Source organism: Mustelus asterias, chromosome 19 (assembly GCF_964213995.1).
Source record: "Mustelus asterias chromosome 19, sMusAst1.hap1.1, whole genome shotgun sequence".
NCBI lineage: Eukaryota > Metazoa > Chordata > Chondrichthyes > Carcharhiniformes > Triakidae > Mustelus > Mustelus asterias.
Window position 1 is genome coordinate 1,746,245 of NC_135819.1, and position 22,833 is coordinate 1,769,077.

Below are 22,833 nucleotides of genomic sequence, written 5' to 3' on the forward strand. Positions count from 1 at the left end.
GGGCCAGTGGTTTTAGCTGGGGGAAGGGTAATTATGAGGCTATTAGGAGAGAATTAGGAAACATAGGTTGGACTAGGAGATTACAGGGACTGGGAACGTCCGACATGTGGAGTTTTTTCAAGGAGCAGCTACTGCGAGTCTGTGATAGGTATGTCCCTGTCAGGCAAGGAGGAATTGGTAGGGCTAGGGAACCGTGGTGCACCAAAAAAGTTTCTTTGTTGGTTAAAAAGAAAAAGGAGGCTTATGTTCGGATGAGACGTGAGCACTCGGGTAGTGCACTAGAAAGCTTTAGATTGGCTAAGAGGGAGTTGAAGAGCGAGCTTAGAAGGGCTAAAAGGGGACATGAGAAGACTTTGGCGGATAGGGTTAAAGAGAATCCTAAGGCGTTCTATAGGTATGTCAAGAACAGAAGGTTGGTTAGGGCAAGTTTAGGGCCAGTTATAGATGGCAGAGGGAAGTTATGTGTGGAACCGGAGGAGATTGGTGAAGCATTGAACCAATATTTCTCTTCGGTGTTCACGCAAGGGGACATGAATATAGCTGAGGAGGACACTGGGTTGCAAGGGAGTAGAATAGACAGTATTACAGTTGATAAGGAGGATGTGCAGGATATTCTGGAGGGTCTGAAAATAGATAAATCCCCTGGTCCGGATGGGATTTATCCAAGGATTCTCTGGGAGGCAAGAGAAGTGATTGCAGCGCCTCTGGCTCTGATCTTCAGGTCGTCGTTGGCCTCTGGTATAGTACCAGAAGATTGGAGGTTAGCGAATGTTGTCCCATTGTTTAAGAAGGGGAACAGAGACTTCCCCGGGAATTATAGACCGGTGAGTCTCACTTCTGTTGTCGGCAAGATGTTGGAAAAAATTATAAGGGATAGGATTTATAGTTATTTGGAGAGTAATGAATTGATAGGTGATAGTCAGCATGGTTTTGTGGCAGGTAGGTCGTGCCTTACTAACCTTATTGAGTTTTTTGAGAAAGTGACCAAGGAGGTGGATGGGGGCAAGGCAGTGGACGTGGTATATATGGATTTTAGTAAGGCGTTTGATAAGGTTCACCATGGTAGGCTTCTGCAGAAAATGCAGATGTATGGGATTGGGGGTGATCTAGGAAATTGGATCAGGAATTGGCTAGCGGATAGGAAACAGAGGGTGGTGGTTGATAGTAAATATTCATCATGGAGTGCGGTTACAAGTGGTGTACCTCAGGGATCTGTTTTGGGGCCACTGCTGTTTGTAATATTTATTAATGATCTGGATGAGGGTATAGTTGGGTGGATTAGCAAATTTGCTGATGACACCAAAGTCGGTGGTGTGGTAGACAGTGAGGAAGGGTGTCGTAGTCTGCAGGAAGACTTAGACAGGTTGCAAAGTTGGGCCGAGAGGTGGCGGATGGAGTTTAATGCGGAGAAGTGTGAGGTAATTCACTTTGGTAGGAATAACAGTTGTGTTGAGTATAGGGCTAACGGGAGGACTTTGAATAGTGTGGAGGAGCAGAGGGATCTAGGTGTATGTGTGCATAGATCCCTGAAAGTTGGGAATCAAGTAGATAAGGTTGTTAAGAAGGCATATGGTGTCTTGGCGTTTATTGGTAGGGGGATTGAATTTAGGAGTCGTAGCGTTATGTTGCAACTGTACACAACTCTGGTGCGGCCGCACTTGGAGTACTGTGTGCAGTTCTGGTCCCCACATTACAGGAAGGATGTGGAGGCTTTGGAGAGGGTGCAGAGGAGGTTTACCAGGATGTTGCCTGGTATGGAGGGGAGATCCTATGAGGAGAGGCTGAGGGATTTGGGATTGTTTTCGCTGGAAAGGCGGCGGCTAAGAGGGGATCTTATTGAAACATATAAGATGATTAGAGGTTTAGATAGGGTGGATAGTGATAGCCTTTTTCCTCTGATGGAGAAATCCAGCACGAGGGGGCATGGCTTTAAATTGAGGGGGGGTAGTTATAGAACCGATGTCAGGGGTAGGTTCTTTACCCAGAGGGTGGTGAGGGATTGGAATGCCCTGCCAGCATCAGTAGTAAATGCGCCTAGTTTGGGGGCGTTTAAGAGATCCGTAGATAGGTTCATGGACGAAAAGAAATTGGTTTAGGTTGGAGGGTCACAGTTTTTTTTTTAACTGGTCGGTGCAACATCGTGGGCCGAAGGGCCTGTTCTGCGCTGTAATGTTCTATGTTCTATGTTCTATGTTCTATAAGGTCAGAAGTGGGGATGGTCGCCAATGACCGCATAATCTTCAGTTCATTTGTGACTCCCCAGATAGAGAAGCAGTCCATGGCCAAATGGAGCAAGCCATGGGCAACATTCAGGCATGGACTGACAAATGGCAAGTAACATTCGTGCCACACAAGTGCCAGGCAATGACCATCTGCAACAAGAGAGGATCAAACCATCACCCCTTGACAAACAAATGGTATAACCATTGCTGAATCCCACACTATCAATATCCTGGGGTTACCATGAAACTGAATTGGACCAGCTATATAAATACTGTGACTACAAGAGCAGGTCAGAGGCTGGTAATTCTGTGGTGAGTAACTCACCTCCTGACTCCCCAAAGCCTGTCACCCATCTACAAGGCACAAGTCTTGGGTGTGGCGGAATACTCTCCCCTTACCTGGATGAGTGCAACTCCAACAACGGCCAAGGAGCTTGGTACCATCCAGGACAAGGCAGTCCAATTGATTGGCATCTCATCCACAAACATTCATTCCCTCCACCACCAATGCACAGTTGGAGCAGTGTGTATCGGCGGCACGGTAGCACAGTGGTTAGCACTGCTGCTTCACAGCTCCAGGGTCCCGGGTTCGATTCCCGGCTCGGGTCACTGTCTGTGTGGAGTTTGCACATTCTCCTCGTGTCTGCGTGGGTTTCCTCCGGGTGCTCCGGTTTCCTCCCACAGTCCAAAGATGTGCGGGTTAGGTTGATTGGCCAGGTTAAAAATTGCCCCTTAGAGTCCTGAGATGCATAGGTTAGAGGGATTAGCGGGTAAATATGTGGGGGTAGGGCCTGGGTGGGATTGTGGTTGGTGCAGACTCGATGGGCCGAATGGCCTCCTTCTGCACTGTAGGATTTCTATGTTTCTATGTTTCTATGTATCATCTACAAGATGAATTTCCAGGAACTCACCAAGGCTTCTTAGGCAGCGCCTTCCAAACCAACGACCGCTATTCTCTGGAGTGACAAGGGCAACATCACCAATGCAAGTTCCCCTCCAGTTACCTACCATCCTGACTTGGAAATAGATCACCATTCCTTCACTGTCACTGGGTCGGACACCTGGAACTCCCTTACAGACAGTACAGTGGGTGTGTCGACACCACAGGGATTGCAGCAGTTCAAGAAGATGACTCAACACCGCTTTCTCAAAGGCAATTAGGGATGGGCAATAAGTGCGGGCTTTGTGCTACACGTGAATGAATATTAATAAGGAATATATCAGTATCTCTTCCCAGCAAAATACTTGCTGTTCACGATGTTGAATGGGGTTTACATTCTGAGTTTGACCTCTCTAGAAAGTGAGCCATGACACAGGGAGGTAAATGTCAGCGGAACCTCTCATTAGGTAGAAGCTAGAGCAGGGCTGAAAGATGATCAGTACTTGAAGGTGTTCAGGGAGATTATTTGATTATTTTGCACTGATGAGTGGGAGACAGACCCATGTGGCATGATTGCAGCATGCATCCACATATTTGGAGGTTTTCACTGCAGCTGCAATGACGGATTTGTCTCAACCACTGGGGTACCTACCTTTACCAATAAAACAAAGACTCAGTGCCGAGGTAAATACTATTCTGATGGAGAAACAACATCTAAAATATCCATTCATATTTCAGTAAACACTCAGTGGTGCAGCGGCATGGTAGCACAGTGGTTAGCACTGCTGCTTCACAGTGCCAGAGACCCGGGTTTGATTCCTGGCTTGGGTCACTGTCTGTGTGGAGTTTGCACGTTTTCCCCGTGTCTGCGTGGATTTCCTCCAGATGCTCCAGTTTCGTCCCACAGTCCGAAAGATGTGCTGGTTAAGTGCATTGACCCGAACAGGTGCTGGAGTGTGGTGACAAAGGGAATTTCACAGTGACTTCATTGCAGTGTTAATGCAAGCCTACTTGTGACATTAATAAATAAACTTTACTTTACTTTTCAGAATGGCCCCAGGAGCTTGCTTCGCCTCAGCTTTCTCCATGGCAATGCCTGGACCAATCAAATTCCACTTGCAAGCCAATCAGCGATTTTGTTCTCTGCAGTATAACCATATTATGGCCCAGGTTTAAAGAACTGATTTTTATTCCAGATTACGATGAGTGTGAGACAGACCCGTGTGGTTTGAATGCAGAATGCAACAAGTTCAGAGGTTTCGAGTGCAGATGTAATGACGGATTTTTCCCAACCACTAGAGAACGTAAATTTACCGAGAAAACAAAGACGCAGTGCCGAGATAAAGACTATTCTGCTGGAAAGTCAATATGTAATTCCTGGGATGAGATGAGATGGTGAATAAATTAAGTCCAGGTTCCCCGGAGGTTAGCAGAATGAGAGATGATACTATTGAAACGTGTATGTTTCTCAGCAAGCTTGAGCAGGGTGGAAGCTGAGACACAGTCGCCCCTGACTAGAGCTTCAAAGAATTAGGCATGATGATATCAGGGTATTGATTTTGTATATATGTTATATATATTATACTGCTGCGGCTTTACAAGGCTCTGGTCAGACCACATTTGGAATATTGTGAGTAATTTTGGGCCCCATATCTAAGGGAGGATATGCTGACCCTGGAGAGAGTCGAGAGGAGATTCACAAGAATAATCCCAGAAATGAAAAGCTCTTCGTACGAGGAGTGCTTGTGGACTCTGGGTCTGTACTCGATGGAGCACAGAAGAATAAGGGGGAATCTCATTGAAACTTACAGAATACTGAAAGGCCTAGATGGAGTGGACGTGGGGAAGATGTTTCCATTAGTCGGAGAGACTCGGATCCGAGGGCACAGCCTCAGAGTAGAGGGACGACCCTTTAGAACCGAGATGAGGAGGAATTTCTTCAGTCAGTAGGCGGTGAATCTGTGGAATTCATTACTACGGAAGGCTGTGGAGGCCAGGTCACTCAGTGTATTTAAGATAGAGATAGATAGGTTCTTGATTGGTCAGGCCATCAAAAGTTACAGGGAAAAGGCAGGAGAATGGGTTTGAGAAACTTATTAGCCTTGATTGAATGGGGGGGCAGACCCGATGGGTCAAATGACCTCCTTCTGAACTGTCGGGATTGTACGATTCTATGAAATGCCAAGTGACCTACTCCTGGACTTGAGTTGGAAGAGCAGCCATGATTATATTAAATGGCACATCAGGTACAAATCTTACCGCACATATTTTTTATTTTCTTAGATCTCTATTAAAGCCTGTAATCTTCTTTCTCTTCATTTCAGATGACAATGAGTGTGGTGATGACGAGTATTCAACAGAGGCAATGTGCGGCGCAAACACAGACTGTTACAATACACCTGGGAGTTTCTACTGTACCTGTAAGAAAGGATACACCAACCAATTAGGAACAAATAACTTTACCTCAAGGACGAACTGCCGTGGTGAGCATAATTTTATATCGATTCTTTCAATGCTTGACTTTGTGGCGTGATAGGGGAGTTCATGCATTCTTTTCAGTGCACTTAGCACCAGTCAAAGGGTTAAAGGTCATGGGTCACCGTTCTACAGCTTTTATTCCTGCATTCTTGGCCTGAACTGGGAGCACTGAATGAATCCATGCTGCATCTAAAAGAGCCAATGGCTATTAAAGGCCCACCATCTTCATCCATTGGAAGTCAAGTGTTTGACAAACTGTATTCGCTGAAGGAGTTTGAATTTCGCTGCACTGTTGTCACCCACGTGCCTGCAAGTGATGATCTATGCTGCGTGTTCCCCCACAGGCGTCAAAAGAGTCAAAGACAGGCATGGTGGGAACCTTTTCCTCCATGCTCTAAAGTTATGTTTGGGGTCTTTGACTCAGATTTGAGAAGTTGCCAGAGCTAGCCGTGTAGTGTAGTCCCCCTTCCTTGCGTTACCCCCACCGCACCACCCTCATGTCACTGTTAGCAGTGGAACTATCCTAAGTGGGATGGCCAGTTGGCAGCTCTATACTGTTACCCAGTGAACGTCCAGTCCACCAAAGGTCCAATCTTGCAGCGAAGTGATCCTGAGTCATCAACCACGTCTATATCGCCTGGAGTTTAGAATGTAGAGAGGTGATCTCATTGAAACTTACAAGGTTCTGAGGGTGGATGCTGAGTTTCCACTGGGGGCAGGGGTGGGGTGGTGGGAGGGGGTGGAATCTAAAACACGGGGGAGGGGCACAGTCTCAGGATAAGGGGGCCGATCATTCAGGACTGAGATGAGGAGAAAGTTCTTCACTCAGAGGATTGTGAATCTTTGGAGTTCTGTACTCCAGAGTATTGTAGACGCTCCACCATTGAATACATTTAAGGCCGGAATAGACAGATTTTTGATCTCTCGGGGAATTCTGGGATATGGGGAAGGTGGGAAAATTGGGTTGAAGATCAAGATCGGCCATGGTCATATTGAACGGTGGACGAGGCTCGATGGGCTGAATGGCCAACTCCTGCTCCTACTTCTTATATTCTTCGGTTCAACTCCTCATTTGAGTTTGATCTTCAACGAGACGTTGGTTGAACATCATTGGTCCGACTAGCAGTTGAGAGGAGTTCTGTTGTGTCACAGTTGGCAATTACAGGATTATCAAACGTTCTTCTTCATAAGTGATTCAGACTTAAATCTCCCTCTGGGATCCATTACTTTTGGCTTGTGATTACGCTGCACACATTTAACTCACTAATAGGCTCGCAAACAAATTAGGTTCACAGAATTATAGAACCCCGACAGTGCAGAAGGAGACAATTCGGCCCATCGAGCCTGCACCGACAACAATCCCACAGAGGCCCTAACCCCTGAAATTGGTGAACAGTGAACCTGTTGTTTTTAAATCAATAGATGAATGATCACCATTAGACTTTTAAATACCAGATTTTTCTTGAATTCAAGTTTCACCATCTTACAAAAGGAAAAAAAAACAATTTGAACCAGTATTCTTACTTCCTAGTTTTGTTTTTAAAGCATTTTAACCTATACAAGACTCGTTCTCTTGTTTCCTGTTTCTTACTGCTTTTTTTTACCTTCCACCTTAGGTGGGATTACAAACCCTGGGTTTCTGGATTGCTAACCCAGTAACAATACCACTCAGCCATTGCCTGCCACGGGATTCAAGCCCTGGGTTTCTGGGTTGCTAGCCCAGTAACAATACCACTGCATCATTGCCTCCCCCAGGATTAATGGCACTGAATACAGGCCCACCAAGATATCCCCGAGATTGGGAGTGCAGACAATCCAAAGATGCAGAAAGAGCACTTCATTACCCAATCAGGAAAAAGGTGTGTAGCAAAGCGATAACAACAGGCCGGGATTCTCCAACCTCGCCTGCAGCTGGGATTTTCCAGTCCCGCTGCTGTGAATGGAGCACCAAATTCTCCATTCTCGCCAGAGGCGAGTGAGACTGGAGAATTCCGGCCAACATCTTCATTTTGCACCTTTTAATGCACTTAAAGTATCCCCTACCACCTTCCAGAAGTCTTGTCAGCCTAAAGTCTGACACCAGGAGAGATTAGGACATGTGGCCCAAAAGCTTGGACAAAGAGGTCGGTTTTAAGAAGGGTCTTCCAGAGGGAGACAGAGGCGGGGAGGGAATTCCAGGGCTCAGAGCCAAGGCAGTGCATGGCGTCACTCCTGATGATGGAGCCAATTGAAGCTGGGATAAAGGCAAAATACTGCAGATGCTGGAATCCAAAACAAAAACAGAAAATGCTGGAAAATCTCAGCAGGTCTGACAGCCTCTGTGGAAAGAAAATCAGAGCCAACGTTTCTTCATCAGAGCTGAAGGATGTTAAAACACAGGCGACAATTTTAACCTGGGATCCAATGTAGTTCAAGGGTGATGAGTGAATGGGATTTGGTGGGAGTTAACATAGGGAGAAGCAGAGCTTTGGATGAACTCTGCAGAATTTTATGGAGGGTACAAGATGGGACGCAGGCAAGGAGGGCATTGGAATAAACACGTCTGAGTGTAGCAAAGGAATGTGGGAGGGTTTCAGGAGCAGATGAGCTGAGGCTGAGATGGGCAATGTTACAGAAATGGAAGTAAGTGATCTCGTTCAAAGTTGTATTTTTCACTGGAAAATCGACCATTGTAATCCATTTCGGATTGTCCCGGAGCAGGTAGTGTAGAACTCAGGAAATCAAGAGGGCAAAAAGGGAACACGAGATTGTTTTGGCAGATAAGGTGAAGAAGAATCCAAAGAGCTTCTACAAATACATAAAGGGCAAAACAGTGACAGGGAGAGAGTAGGGCCTCTAAAGGATCAACAAGGTCATCTATGTGCGGATCTACAAGAGGTAGGTGAGATCTTAAATGAATATTTCTCATCAGTATTTACTGTTGAGAAAAGCATGGCTGTTAGGGAACTTGGGGAAATAAATCGTGATGTCTTGAGGAGTGTACATATTACAGAGAAAGAGGTGCTAGAAGTCTTAAAGCGCATCAAGGTAGATGAATCCCCGGGACCTGATGAAGTGTATCCCAGGACATTGTGGGAGGCTGGGGAGGAAATTGTGGGTCCTGTGGCAGAGATATTTGAATCATCGATAGTCACGGGTGAGGTGCCTAAAGATTGGAGGGCGGCAAATGTTGTGCCTTTGTTTAAAAAGGGCTGCAGGGAAGAGCCTGGGAACTACAGGCCAGTGAGCCTAACATCTGTGGTGGGTAAGTTGGTGGAAGGTATTTGTGAGACAGGATCTACAGGCATTTAGAGACGCAAGGACTGATTAGGGATAGTCAGCATGGCTTTGTGAGTGGAAAATCATGTCTCTCAAATTTGATTGAGTTTTTTGAAGGGGTAACCAAGAAGGTAGATGGGGGTAGTGCAGTTGATGTTGTCTACTTGGACTTTAGCAAGGCCTTTGACAAGGTACGGCATGGTAGGTTGTTGCATCAGGTGAAATCTCACGGAATCCAGGGTGAGGTATCTAAATTGATACAAAATTGGATGGTTGTAGAGGGTTGTTTTTCAAACTGGAGGCCTGTGACCAGCGGTGTGCCTCAGGGATCAGTGCTGGGTCCACTGTTATTTGTCATTTATATTAATGATTTGGATGAGAATATAGGAGGCATGGTTGGTAAGTTAGCAGATGACACCAAGATTGGTGGCGTAGTGGATAGTGAAGAAAGTTATCTCTGATTGCAATGGGATCTTGATCAATTGGGCCAGTGGGCTGACGAATGGTAGATGGAGTTTAATTTAGATAAATGTGAGGTGATGCATTTTGGTAGATTGAACCAGGGCAGGACTTACCCGTTGAGGAGAGTTATAGAACAAAGAGATCTAGGTGTCCAGGTTCACAGCTCCTTAAAAGTGGAGTCACAGATGGACAGAGTGGTGAAGAAGGCATTTAGCATGCTTGGTTTCATTAGTCAGAACATTGAATACAGGAGTTGGGACGTCTTGTTGAAGTTGTACAAGACATTGGTAAGGCCACACTTGGAGTACTGTGTACAGTTCTGGTCACCCTATTATAGAAAGAATATTATTAAACTAGAAAGAGTGCAGAAAAAATTTACTAGGATGCTTCCGGGACTTGATGATTTGAGTTGTAAAGAGAGGCTGGATAGACTGGGACTTTTTCTCTGGAGCCTAGAAGGCTGCAGGGTGATTTTATAGAGGTCAAAAAATAATGAGGGGCATAGATCAGCTAGATCGTCAATATCTTTTCCCAAAGGTAAGGGAGTCTAAAACTCGAGGGCATAGGTTTAAGGTGAGAGGGGAGAGATACGAAAGTGTCCAGAGGGGCAAATTTTTCACACAGAGGGTGGTGAGTGTCTGGAACAAGCTGCCAGAGGTAGTAGTAGAGGCGGGTACAATTATGTCTTTTAAAAAGCACTTAGACAGTTACATGGGTAAGATGGGTATAGAGGGATATGGGCCAAATGCGGGCAATTGGGACTAGTTTAGGGTTTTAAAAAAAAGGGCGGCATGGACAAGTTGGGCCGAAGGGCCTGTTTCCATGACGTAAACCTCTATGACTCTATGACTCTATAACTGCTGCACTCCTGTGGGGAAGGTTGATCCACGGTTAGTGAGGGAGCTCCAGGATTTGAACCCAGCGACAGTGATGAAACGGCGATAAATATTTCCAAGCCAGGATGGTGAGTGACTTAGAGGGGAACTTCCAACTGTTCCAACGTGTCCGCTGCCCTTGCCCTTCAAGGTGGTGGGGGTCGCGGGTTCTGTCGAAGGTGCTTGGGAAGGGTCGCTGCAGGGATGGGACACAGACTGCTGCATCATAGGTGGAGGGAGTGAATGATCATGGTGCTGGATGGGGTGTCAATCAAGTGGGCTGCTTTGGGTGATACAAGCAACCTGTGGACCCAAATTCAGGAAGAATCAAGTCATCAGGGAGAACCAGCAGAGAAAATGATCGTTTAAAAAAAGGCTCAAAGGAAGTAACAGGAATGTTCAACACTGTTCAATATTTAATGACCATGAAACCATGGTGATGTCAAGATTATTTAGTGTCACTCTTGTACTGCTATGATGGTTTGATGATAGATCTGTAACTAAAAATAATTGATTTTTAACTCGGTATTCATCTTTCTTTTGTACAGCGACCTTTTCCATTGACAAATTCATGAAACATAGATCTTAAGTGAATGTTATAGATGAGTGAAGAGTAAAACCCTTCATATTCACACTTTGGTACTCTCCGAAAGCATTTATGATTGTCAACATGCTGTTCGGTTGAAAGGAACGGTCGATGAATTCTGTTTGCTTTGTTTTGGATTGGGCTACTTTTGGCTAGTTTCCGTGATAACGTGCCCAGTGATCCTATGCGTGGGCCTTGTTCTGTTTCTCATGTCAGCGTTACGAGGACGCAAGAATAATTGGAACTCAATGGGATTCTAATTTCTTTCGCAGTTTTGAGCCAAATGCCTTGCCAACTGAACAAACACAGCCATGGCGTTACAAAGGGAATCGTAATTTGAAGGTTTATTAGATGAACATTGAGCACTAAGATTGTAGCTCACCAATGTTTCCTTGTTGATTTGATTTGATTTATTATTGTCATATGTATTAGTATACAATGAAAAGTATTGTTTCTTGCGCGCTATACTGACAAAGCATACCAGACACAGAGAAGGAAACGAGAGAGTGCAGAATGTAGTGTCACAGTCATAGCTAAGGTGTAAAGAAAGATCAACTTAAAGAGAGGTTGGCCCATTCAAAAGTCTGATGGCAGCAGGGAACAAGCTGTTCTTGAGTCAGTTGATACGTGAACCCAGACTTTTGTGTCTTTTTCCCGACAGAAGAAGGTGGAAGAGAGAATGTCCGGGGTGCGTGGGGTCCTTAATTATGCTGGCTGCTTTCCCAAGGCAGCAGCAAGTGTAGACAGAGTCAATAGATGGGAGGCTGGTTTGCGTGATGGACTGGGCTTCGTTCACGTGCAGAGATTAAGCTCCATCAAAATTGCATTTGGAGAGTGTTTGTGAAAGAGATGCTGGTTTAAGATGATGTATGAATTTGATTTATTATTGCCGCATGTATTGGGACACAGTGAAAAGTATTGTTTCTTGCTCACTATACAGACAAACTATACTGTTCATAGAGTGCATCGGGGAGAGGGAAAGGAGAGGGTGTAGAATGTAGTGTTACAGTCATAGCTAAGGTGTAGAGAAAGACCAACATAATATAAGGTAGGTCCATTTAAAAATCTGATGGCAGCAGGGAAGAAGCTGTTCTTAAATAAGTTGGTACGTGACCTCAGACTTTTCGATCTCTTTCCAGACTGAAGAAAGTGGAAGAGAGAATGTCCGGGGTGCATGGGGTCCTTGATTATGCCGGCTTTTGTCTTGATGATAACCTACTATCTAAAGGAGTTATACAATTGATTTTTTAATGTTCCTGTCCCTAGTTACCCTCCTTGAGTGTATTAGCATCAACCATATTGAACTGGACTAAAGTTGTATTGAACACACAGAGATGGCAGAATGTCCATGCCAAAAGGTCATGAGTGAACCAATCATGTTTTTATGTGAACCTACCTTTTGGGGGGAAGCTTGAATTTTTTTCACCACCAGCCACGATTGGGATGTGAACTCTCCACCTCTCAGAACCATCACTACTAGGCTATGTAACCACAAGACCTAATGACTGTAAGCTTGGAGAATGAAACACCTCATTCCCAACGTCCCATGACTTCTTCTACCTATCCCTCAAGTCCAAATTAGTTAGGGAATTTTGCCAAAGTCAATACTGGTTGTCAAAAACCAATGGATGCATCAAGGACATTTTCAATTCAGCGGTTTTACGACAGAGGATTACGAATGGGCAACTTTAATGGTTATGTCAATGGCTACTTCCAATAACAAGAACTTCTGACACTGAAATTTGGAAATGAAAAGTTTGTTTGAAATTATATCATGAATATATGATGCAGAAATGGGTCTTTCAATGTGGCAAAGATTCTACTTAGTATAAACAGAATAAGATGTATCGCAACACAATCATCAAAGCCAAAGAGCAAACCAAATGAGGAATTAGAAGTTTCAATGAAGATGTTTAAAGTTTATTTATCAGTGCCACGAATAGGTTTACATTAACACTGCAATGAAGTTACTGTGAAAATTTCCTAATCGCCACACTCTGGCGCCTGTCCGTGTACACTGAGGGGGAATTTAGCATGGTCACTGCACCTAACCAGGACCTCTTTTGTGACTGTGGGAGGAAACACACGCAGGCAGGGGGAGAACATGCAGACTCCACACAGATAGTCGTCCAAGCCAGAAATTGAACCCGGGTCCCTCGCACTGTGAGGCAGCAGTGCCAATAACTGTGCCACGGTGTGGTCCCTGGCAAGTTTGATCAAATATCATCTTCAGAGAGAAGAGGGAGTGGAACCCAGTCTGAAAAGTTTAATCCTTGCATTCAATCTTCATAGCTAGCAGTGATGTTAGAAAATCTAACTTTGGGGTAAATATTGTGCTCTTTGTGGGACTGTGTGGTAATATTATTGTCCAGAGCCAGGGTTTTATAAGTGGCAAGTGTTGTTGTATATTTTTCTGTTGCTGGTGAACTGAAGCAAGGTGGGGAGCCATTCAGAGCCAAGACATTACCTCACTGTTGTGATGTTGGATGGTATGTATCTGATGCCAGGGCTAGACTGAGAGGTGGTCAATAAATCGGAGTGCCTGGGGTAGATTGTAAGCACATATTTCTTTCCAGATATCAAAGGTATCTGCAAGTCAAGCCCATTTGGGTCGAATGCAAGGTGCCTCAACTTCAATTGCACTTGCAAGAAGGGACTTACCTCAAACACTGGTAAAATTGATCTTAATCCAAAGTAAACCAATGGAGCAGTGAGGAGGTAAAGACTGTTGGAGAAAAATCCTAAAGACCAACCTGTTTTTCAACAGATGTTCAAAGGTGCACTCACAATGCTTAAAGAAGCATTGGATCCAGATTAAAAGTTTGGTGTCAAATGTTGTTTGATAAAACTCCTGTGAAGCATGCTCGGACGTTTTATAACATTGGAGGTGCCTCAAGTTGTTGTTGTTGGTAGCTGGTCCCAGCAATGCCACTTGCTGCATGCAGTGCTGAATTGGGCTGAGGTTCGCTTACCATTGACCACTCGCCAATTGAGCCATGACCCCCGGGAGGTAAACGTGTGACAGGATCCCCTCTCCAGTCAGAATTCAGAACAGGGCTGAGAGGTGATGGGCGTTTGAAGGCATTCAGGATTGTTGTAAAGAACTCGCAGATTACTGATAAAAGAGACAGGTTGCCGAAGCTTTTTGTCTTGCACTCATCAGGACAAACGCAAGAGTATCAAATTTCAAATGATTACGACAATTTATGCCAGGGGAGAGAAGGGTGCTGATTGGTTGGCAAGTCGACTTTGATTAGTCGAGGTGCTGTCATGGAAAAAGCGACAGTGAATTGTAATGTAAGCTCCCCCAACTCCTGAGTAATTCAAAATCGGTGCCAAACCTACACAAAATGTTGTTTGTACGAGACAGAGTACAGAGTGCAACTGGCTCGTTGCAAAATCCAACACAAAACATCTATTATGATGTGATTCCACGATTGGGCAGCTCTTCTTGAATAATCCTGAGTGCGCTAATAGCTACACTAATGACCAGTTTAAGAAAATCAGTCGAGTTTGGGACGTGGCTCATCTACTCTTGTATGATGTGGCAAATATTCATAAGCAGGGACTCATTCTCTGCCAACTAAAGGAATATGATCAAGCTTTCTGCTTTGCACTTGTGATCAATGATTTGTCTCAGCCACATCTATACCAGTGCCGAGGTAAAAACTGGAGGAACAACATCCAGAACATTCCTCCATATTTCAGTAAACACTCAAAAGTGACACGTGGTTCAGAATGGCCCCTGGGGAGCTAGGAGAGTCTGTGCTTCCCCTCAGCTTTCTCCATCGCAATGCCTGGGCCAATCAAATTGGACTTGCCAGCCAATCAGCGATTTTTGTTCCCCTGCAGCATAAATTGTTGTGATCATTTGAAATTTGGCATTCTTGCATTTGTCCTGATGAGTGCAGGACAAAGAACTTCAGCAGCTTGTCCATTTTGGTGCCCAGGTTTAAAGAACTGATTTTTGTTCCAGATATCGATGAGTGTGAGTCAGACCCGTGTGGTTTGAATGCAGAATGTACCAACAAGTTCGGAGGTTTTCAGTGCAGATGTAATGACGGATTTGTCTCAACCACTGGAGAACGCATATTTACCAATAAAACAAAGACTCAGTGCCGAGGTAAAGACTATTCTGCTGGAGGTGAAACTACTTAAACATTCATGTATCTTTACTTTTCGATGCTGATGAATCTTTTATTTATAAGGAATGAAAACAGGAACTGCTGGAAAAGCTCAGCTGGTCTGGTAGCATTTGTGGAGAGGGGACGTGACTTCTCACACTGCAATGAATCCCGGAACAATCGTGCTGAAGCGCTTCATTGTTTCCTTTGAACTGTCCTTCCTAACGTTGTTCACCTTGTATAAGATTTTCATTTACGAGATTCCCCTTTTGATATATTAGCTGTCCTTGCCAGAAGAACACAGGCCTGAATTTCACGTTTGGCATGCACGCGGATGTAGAATCTGCTCCTGGGTGAGATCGTGTTCTCAACCAAATTTCACCCAAGGTGGTCAATTAAATCCTACCCAACATCAAACATATCTTCCAGCTGACCAGTGCAGGCAGGGGGAAGGAACGATTCGGGGTCTAACGGTATTGCCCCTGGTACTTTGGTAACTTCCAGTGAAAAAACACAGCAAATCAGAGTGGATAAATCCCCAGGATTGGACAGGGTATTCCCACGGACCTTGAGGGAAGCTAGTGTTGAACTTGCAGGGGCCCTGGCAGACATATTTAAAATGTCAGTATTCACGGGGGAGGTGCCGGATGATTGGAGGGTGGCTCATGTTGTTCCGTTGTTTAAAAAAGGTTCCAAAAGAAATCCGGGAAATTATCGGCCAGTAAGTTTGACGTCGGTGGTGGGCAAGTTATTGGAAGGTGTGATAAGGGATAGGATCTACAAATATTTGGATAGACAGGGACTTATTAGGGAGAGTCAACATGGCTTTGTGCGTGGTAGGTCATGTTTGACCAATCTATTAGAGTTTTTCGAGGAGGTTACCAGGAAAGTGGATGAAGGGAAGGCGGTGGATGTTGTCTACCTGGATTTCAGCAAGGCCTTTGACAAGGTCCCTCATGAGAGGTTAGTTAGGAAGGTTCAGTCGCTAGGTATACATGGGGAGGTAGTAAATTGGATAAGACACTGGCTCAATGGAAGAAGCCAGAGAGTGGTTGTGGAGGATTGCTTCTCTGAGTGGAGGCCTGTGACTAGTGGTGTGCCGCAGGGATCGGTGTTGGGTCCATTGTTGTTTGTCATCTATATCAATGATCTGGATGATAATGTGGTAAATTGGATCAGCAAGTTTGCTGATGATACAAAGATTGGAGGTGTAGTGGACTGTGAGGAAGGTTTTCAAAGCTTGCAGAGGGATTTGGACCAACTAGAAAAATGGGCTGAAAAATGGCAAATGGAATTTAACGCAGGCAAGTGTGAGATATTTCACTTTGGAAGGACAAACCAAAGAAGAACGTACAGGGTAAATGGTAGGACTCTGAAGAGTGCAGTTGAACAGAGGGATCTGGGAATACAGGTACAGAATTCCCTAAAAGTGACGTCACAAGTGGATAGGGTCGTAAAGAGTGCCTTTGGTACATTGGCCTTTATAAATCGGAGTATCGAGTATTAAAGTTGGTGTGTTATGGTAAGGTTATATAAGGCATTGGTGAGGCCGAATTTGGAGTATTGTGTACAGTTTTGGTCACCTAGTTACAGGAAGGATGTAAATAAGATTGAAAGAGTGCAGAGAAGGTTCACAAGGATGTTGCCGGGACTTGAGAAGCTGAGTTACAGAGAGAGATTGAATAGGTTGGGACTTTATTCCCTGGAGCGTAGAAGATTGAGGGGAGATTTGATAGAGGTGTATAAGATTTTGATGGGTATAGATAGAGTGAATGCAAGCAGGCTTTTTCCGCTGAGGCGAGGGGAGAAAAAAACCAGAGGGCATGGGTTAAGGGTGAAAGGAGAAAAGTTTAAAGGGAATAAAGGGAATTCACGCAGAGAGTGGTGGGAGTGTGGAATGAGCTGCCGGACAAAGTGGTAACTTTTAACATTTAAGAAAAACTTGGACGGGTTCATGGATGAGAGGGGTGTGGAGGGATATGGTCCAAGTGCAGGTCAGTGAGACTAGGCATAAAATGGTTCGGCACAGACAAGAAGGGCCAAAAGGCCTGTTTCTGAGCTGTAATTTTTTATGGTTCTATGGTTCTAAGTCTCACAACACCAGGTTAAAGTCTCATAGGTTTATTTGGTAGCACAAGCTTTCGGAGCGCTCCTCCTCTATCAGGTGAGTCCTGACGAAGGAGCAGCACTCTGAAAGCTCGTGCTACCAATAAACCTGTTAGACTTTAACCTGGTGTTGTGAGACTTCTTACACTGGAAAAACATGAAAATGAATTTGTTGTTAATACTGCGACTTTTCAGCTATGAGATGAATGACCTTGACTAAAACCTTCACTGACTCAATTTATTTGTATATGGTAGCTCTGAAATATGCCTCAAGAATCTACAGATCCAGTCCAGTATCTGCCACACAGTGGTTAGTACTGCTGCCTCACAGCGTCAGGGACCCGGATTCGATTCCCAGCTCGGGTCACTGTCTGTGTGGAGTCTGCACGTTGTCCTTGTGTCTGCGTGGGTTTCCTCCGGCTGCTCCAGTTTCCTCCCACAGTCCGAAAGACGTGTGTGTCAGGTGCACTGGCCATGCTAAATTCTCCCTCAGTGTACCCAAGCAGGCGCTGGAGTGTGGCGACTAGGGGATTTTCACAGTAACTTCGCAGCAGTGTTAATATAAGTGTGACACTAAGACATAAGCTTTAAACTTAAACTAAACGTTGTGGTAGCTGTGGGTTGGGGGGGAAGGGGTGGTGAAGGAATGGGGAGCGGGTCCCCTTTATCTAACATCAGTGTCGAAAGAAAAAGTAACAAAGAATCATTTCTCCAGCAGCTTTCCTGTCTTCAGGACATCCCAGAGTGTCTCACCGCTTTTTGAAGTGTGGTCACTGCACTAATGTGGAAAATGTGCCAACCAGAAAATTTGCACACAACAAGCTCCCATAGGCAACAGTGTTGGATCTTTTACATCCATCTGAGAAGGTAGACATGGTCTCAGGTTAACAGCTCACCTGAACGCTGGCAGCACAGACAGTGCAGCACTCCCTCAGGACTGTGCTGGGACTGTAAGCTCACATGTTCAATTCCATGAAGTGGGATTTGAACCCGTGACCAACTGATGTCCAGAGAGCAGATTGGCTAGCCGCGCCGGCACCTTTTCCACATGATAACAGTGAGCACACTTAGAAAAGCGGTGAGGGCCTCTGGGATGTGCTGAAATCATGAAAGCTGCGGGAGAAATGTTTGTTCCTTTTTTGTAGGACAGACGCCCGATGTCACTTTGCCCCATTTTAAACTCACACGTGCAACATTGAGGTTGGCAGGCTCGTACAGGAGTTGCAACCACACCCATGACAACTAAAGGGCTAATGGAGTCCATTAAAAGGCCTTTAAAACACAGATTTCACTTTGCCCATGCAATTTTACGCTTGTCGCATTGGGCAAAAAGGGCAGGTGGGCGTTACGTTTTTATTCATTTGCAAACCAAGGGCAGAATAAAAAGCCCTTGGAGCACAAGGACTTTCATTTCACTTGTGATGTTGCTGCTGTAATATTACTGAGTTTTTCCAGGTGTCCTTTTTGAATACGCTAGCTTTCTAAACACTTCAAAGAGCAGTGAGGCACTCTGGGCTGTCCTGAAGTCATGAAAGCTACTGGAGAAATGTTTGTTCCTTATTTTTGGGATGCAAGCCCAACATCATTTTGCGCCGTTTTATGTGCGTTTGAGTGGGGTATGTCCCCCACCTCAAAACATAAAATTTAAACCTAAGTCTCCTGTGTGTTAGACAAGAATTCAACACTTGTAGAGGGTAACACAAACACAATGAGCAATGGAGAAGCGGATCAAAGAAAAGGCTGGTTACTGTGATGGGTATTGTATCACCATTGCGTTAAATGGAATTAGTTTCTTCATGTTAGGAACCAATATCTCCTTTTCCGATGTGGAGAAGTTATTATTCACAACGAGACTCATCATGGTTTATATGAATGTGTTCTCTCCGTTGCCGATGACTTCACCACAACGCTGGACTAGACATTTCGCTTCGCAATAGTTTTTGAGATCACAGGAATTCAATATTTATTTTTCTTATAACTTTTATTGAACATTAAATCTCTACCAAACAGGAACCTGCACTCTCTGGGCAGCGCGGTGGCACAGTGGTTAGCACTGCTGCCTCACAGTGCCAGTGACCCAAGTTTGATTCCCAGCTTGGGTCACTGTCTGTGCGGAGTCTCCACGTTCTCCCCGTGTCAATGTGAGTTTTGTCTGGTTGCTCCAATTTCCTCCCACAATCTGAAAGACGTGCAGGTTAGGTGCTTTGGCAATGCTGAATTCTCCCACAGTGTACCTGAAAAGGCGCCGGAGTGTGGCAACTAGTGGATTTTCACAGCAACTTCATAGCAGTGTTAATGTAAGCTTACTTGTGACAATAATAAATAAACTTTTGAAAAAAAAACTGAACTCTACCCCACAGATGGACAAAGGCACCTGTTAAGTTACATGGGAATACTGTCATCTCCAAGTCACAGGCACCCCTGACTGGGACAGAGCACTGGCTTAACATTTCACTCAATAGATGACATCTCTGAGTGCAGCACTCCCCTTGGCACTGGAGTTCGGACTGGATTTTGTGCTCAAGTTCCTGGAATGGGACTTGCAGTCACAATCTTCTGATTCCAGGGAACATGTGCTATTGTCACTAGGCTACTCTGACACTGAGTTGTCCTGGGGATTTGCACTGAGTCACCCAGGGCTGAAAATTGACTCAACGTTGAGATAAGTCTCACAATTGCTGCGTCGACATTTGTGTGGAATTCTCGTTTGCTTTTCTTCTGTTTGAACTTCATATTAAACTTCTTCCTGATTCCACAGAATTGAGCCAGAACAACCTGAACCAATGCAGCGTCAACAATTTGACAGCACAGGTATTTATCTTGATGAGACACTGTGATAATGGGATGAAGCTTGGGATACCAAGACTATTACCACTGCAGAGCAGGCAGAGAGGAGATTTAGGAGGGGTTTGGTAATTATGAAGGTACACTGGATATAAAATGTTGGTCCAGTATTTGTGGTTGTAATGACAGCGAATCTATCAGTGTTCATCATCTAAAACTGATACCAACATCTGCTGTCCATATGTGTGGTAAATGGGGAAATCTGAAAGTTGTTCTCAGTGATAACACAGAAACATAAAATAATGGGAGCAGAAGTAGTTCATTTGGCCCTTCGAACCTGTTCCACCATTCAATTTGATCATGGCTGATCCTCTCCCTCAACATCATACTCACAATCCCTCCCCATACCCCTTGGTGTCTTTAGCGTCTAGGAATTTATCTGTTTTTTTCTTAAATACATTCACTGACTTGACTTCCATATCTTTCTGTGGTAGAGAATTCCACAGGTTCACCACACTTCGAGTGAACAAAGTTCTCTTCATCTCAGTTCTAAATGGCCTTCCCTGTACCCTGAGACTGTGACCCCTTGTTCCAGACCTTCCCCCTCCCCTCAGCCAGAGGAAACATCATCCCTGCATCCAGTCTGTCCAACCCTGTCAGAATCCCCACTCATTCTAAACATCCAGAGGCTACATGCCTATCTCTCTTCATTTGACAATCCTTCCATCCCAGGAATCAGTCTGGTGAACCTTCACTGCACTTCCTGAAATAAGGAGACCAAAATCGCACACACAAACTGCTTATTATTTTCTCTCTTTGGTTAAATGCTTTTTAAAAATTAAAAGAAACATCATTACATATAGTTTTCCATAAAAAACAAGCGATAGTTGTCTTAACCAGTTGAAAAAAAATCCGTCACAAAACAATGCTCTGTCGCCAGGTGCAGGCACAAGTTTTACAAAAAATATGCTTCAGTTGTTTCCTCAGAAGGAACTCTTCAAATGCAGACAATAAACATAGAACAAAACGTACTCCAACTTATAAATCAAAGAAAGGATTTAATAAAGAAACTACATTACTCTGAGCTTGGGGCCTCGCCCTGGGCAAATCCAAGTCCCCCACAATTCCAAACAGGTTCTTATTTATAGTGAGTCAGCTGGTCAGCTGACCATCCCATCATTCTGTAATTGGTTCCATGGTTTACCGGGTCAGCTGACTCTTGCAGCTTGTTACCATTGGTCACATTACATCTGATACAAAGTTGTCACCGGTTACGTTCTAACATCAGTTGCTTTGTAAATGTGTGAATACCGATGTCCTATCTATGTGCATGTGCACCTGTAATCTGTGTATCTGTCTGATTGAATCAGACTACTCGCAGCCTTGATCATCCTATCATCCAGACACCCTCATCATCCAGACTACCTCTGTTACATGCTCCACCTCTAACCCAGCCTCCACATACCTGTTGCTTACACTCCTGCTTTTGTTATCTCCAGACCTGTCTACTCCAAAGTTCCCACTCAACACCATCCTAACTCGTACTAATTTCTGCTCACCCATCGCTGCTGCGCTTGCTGACCCACAGTGGCAACCAGTCCAGTAATGTTTGACTTTAAAATTGTGTTCAAATCGCTCCATGATCTCATCCCTGCATCATTGCAACCTCCACCAGCCTTCCAAGGTCTTTGCACCTCTCCAATTCTGGCCTCTTGCACATCCCAGATTCCCTTCATTCCACCATTGGTAGTGATAAGAAAGTCTTTCCCTGAACCTCTCTGCCTCTCTCCTCCTCTCTCCTTCTTTAATCGCTCCATAAAGCTGAAAGTTTGTCATTTCGCTGCTGTCATATTTCAAACATTTAGTCACCTATCCTGATATCGCTACCTGGTATGGTGTTACATTTTGACTGAAATGCTTTAATATGTTAAGAGTGTTATATTAGTGAAAGTCGGCCTGTGTATCTTTATGTTATACATCTGTATCTGAATACATCTATCTGATCTGCCTATGCTTTTTACACAGTTAGGGCGGAATTTTCCACATTCCCTCGGCATGTTTTTGCATGCAGCAGAGGAGGCCCCGCTGGTGTGTGGATCTTCCAGTCCCACCGCTATCGACAGTGTTTCTTGTTGTTTATAGCCTCCAGTGGGAGGGGGTGGGGGTGCTGTCCAGAAGATCCTACTGACAGGAACAGCTGGAAAATCCTGCCCTTAGTATTTGTGTAACAGTGTATATTGTGATCTTTTTGCCAATATATATGATCTGTGTATATATTTTTTCTATATACATATATATAGTCCATATCGCCATATGTATGGCCTCAGAAGATTTTGTAAAATGAGTAATTCTAAATGAACTGAAGTTAACTTGCTTCCTCGGGAAGATTTTGACACCTCTTTTCTCTTCTTCACACAGATGTCCCATACTATGTTCCAAACCTTTTGTTCATATATTTACTCGATCACCAACCTGGTTGATGTGCTCCCTTTCCAGGTCAGTAGTGACACATTGTTTGTGTCACAAATAGTGGATAAGAACATAAGTGTAAGCCACCTGGCCCCTCAAGACTGCTCCACCTTCCATTAGGATCAAGACCTTAAGATCAGATGCTGTTTGCACCACCCCTCCCCCCGGCCCCAAAATAACCCTTTGCTCCCAGAAATTCATTTCATTCACCAATCTGACCAAAGCATTTGACTCAGTAAATCGCAAGGCTCCATGGATTGAGCTCCAACGGTTTCAACGTCCAAGAAACTTTATCACAAGCCTGCAATTGCTTCATGACATTATGCGTGCAAGTGTTGTGAGTGGGAGATCTGCCTTCAAAATCTGAACTGGTTCAAACAAGTCTGTGTGATTCCCCCCTTCCCCCAGACTATTTACAAACTACCTGGCAGTACCTCATCAAAGGTTAACTGCCCTCCAATGTCAGTATTACATAGATGGAAAACTCTTTAATGCCAGGCACGTCCTTGCCAAACTAAACAGACCGCCTTTGCTATACATTTGATTCGATTTGATTTATTATTGTCACATGTGTTATATACAGTGAAAA

General features: G+C 44.6%; 1 protein-coding gene across 6 annotated transcripts in view; it reads left to right on the forward strand.

Moving 5' to 3' along the window:
- LOC144507672 (adhesion G protein-coupled receptor E3-like) overlaps nucleotides 1–22,833 on the forward strand; it is an 80,245-nt gene that overhangs the window by 26,487 nt on the left and 30,925 nt on the right. For 3 of the 6 annotated variants that reach the window (XM_078234836.1, XM_078234835.1, XM_078234838.1), the window contains 4 exons: nucleotides 5,427–5,585; nucleotides 14,738–14,884; nucleotides 19,750–19,802; nucleotides 22,194–22,271. In XM_078234836.1, the coding sequence (XP_078090962.1) occupies nucleotides 5,427–5,585; nucleotides 14,738–14,884; nucleotides 19,750–19,802; nucleotides 22,194–22,271 (437 nt within the window). The remainder of the gene's footprint in view (nucleotides 1–5,426; nucleotides 5,586–14,737; nucleotides 14,885–19,749; nucleotides 19,803–22,193; nucleotides 22,272–22,833) is intronic. The other 3 variants (XM_078234840.1, XM_078234837.1, XM_078234839.1) reach the window with 1 other exon arrangement.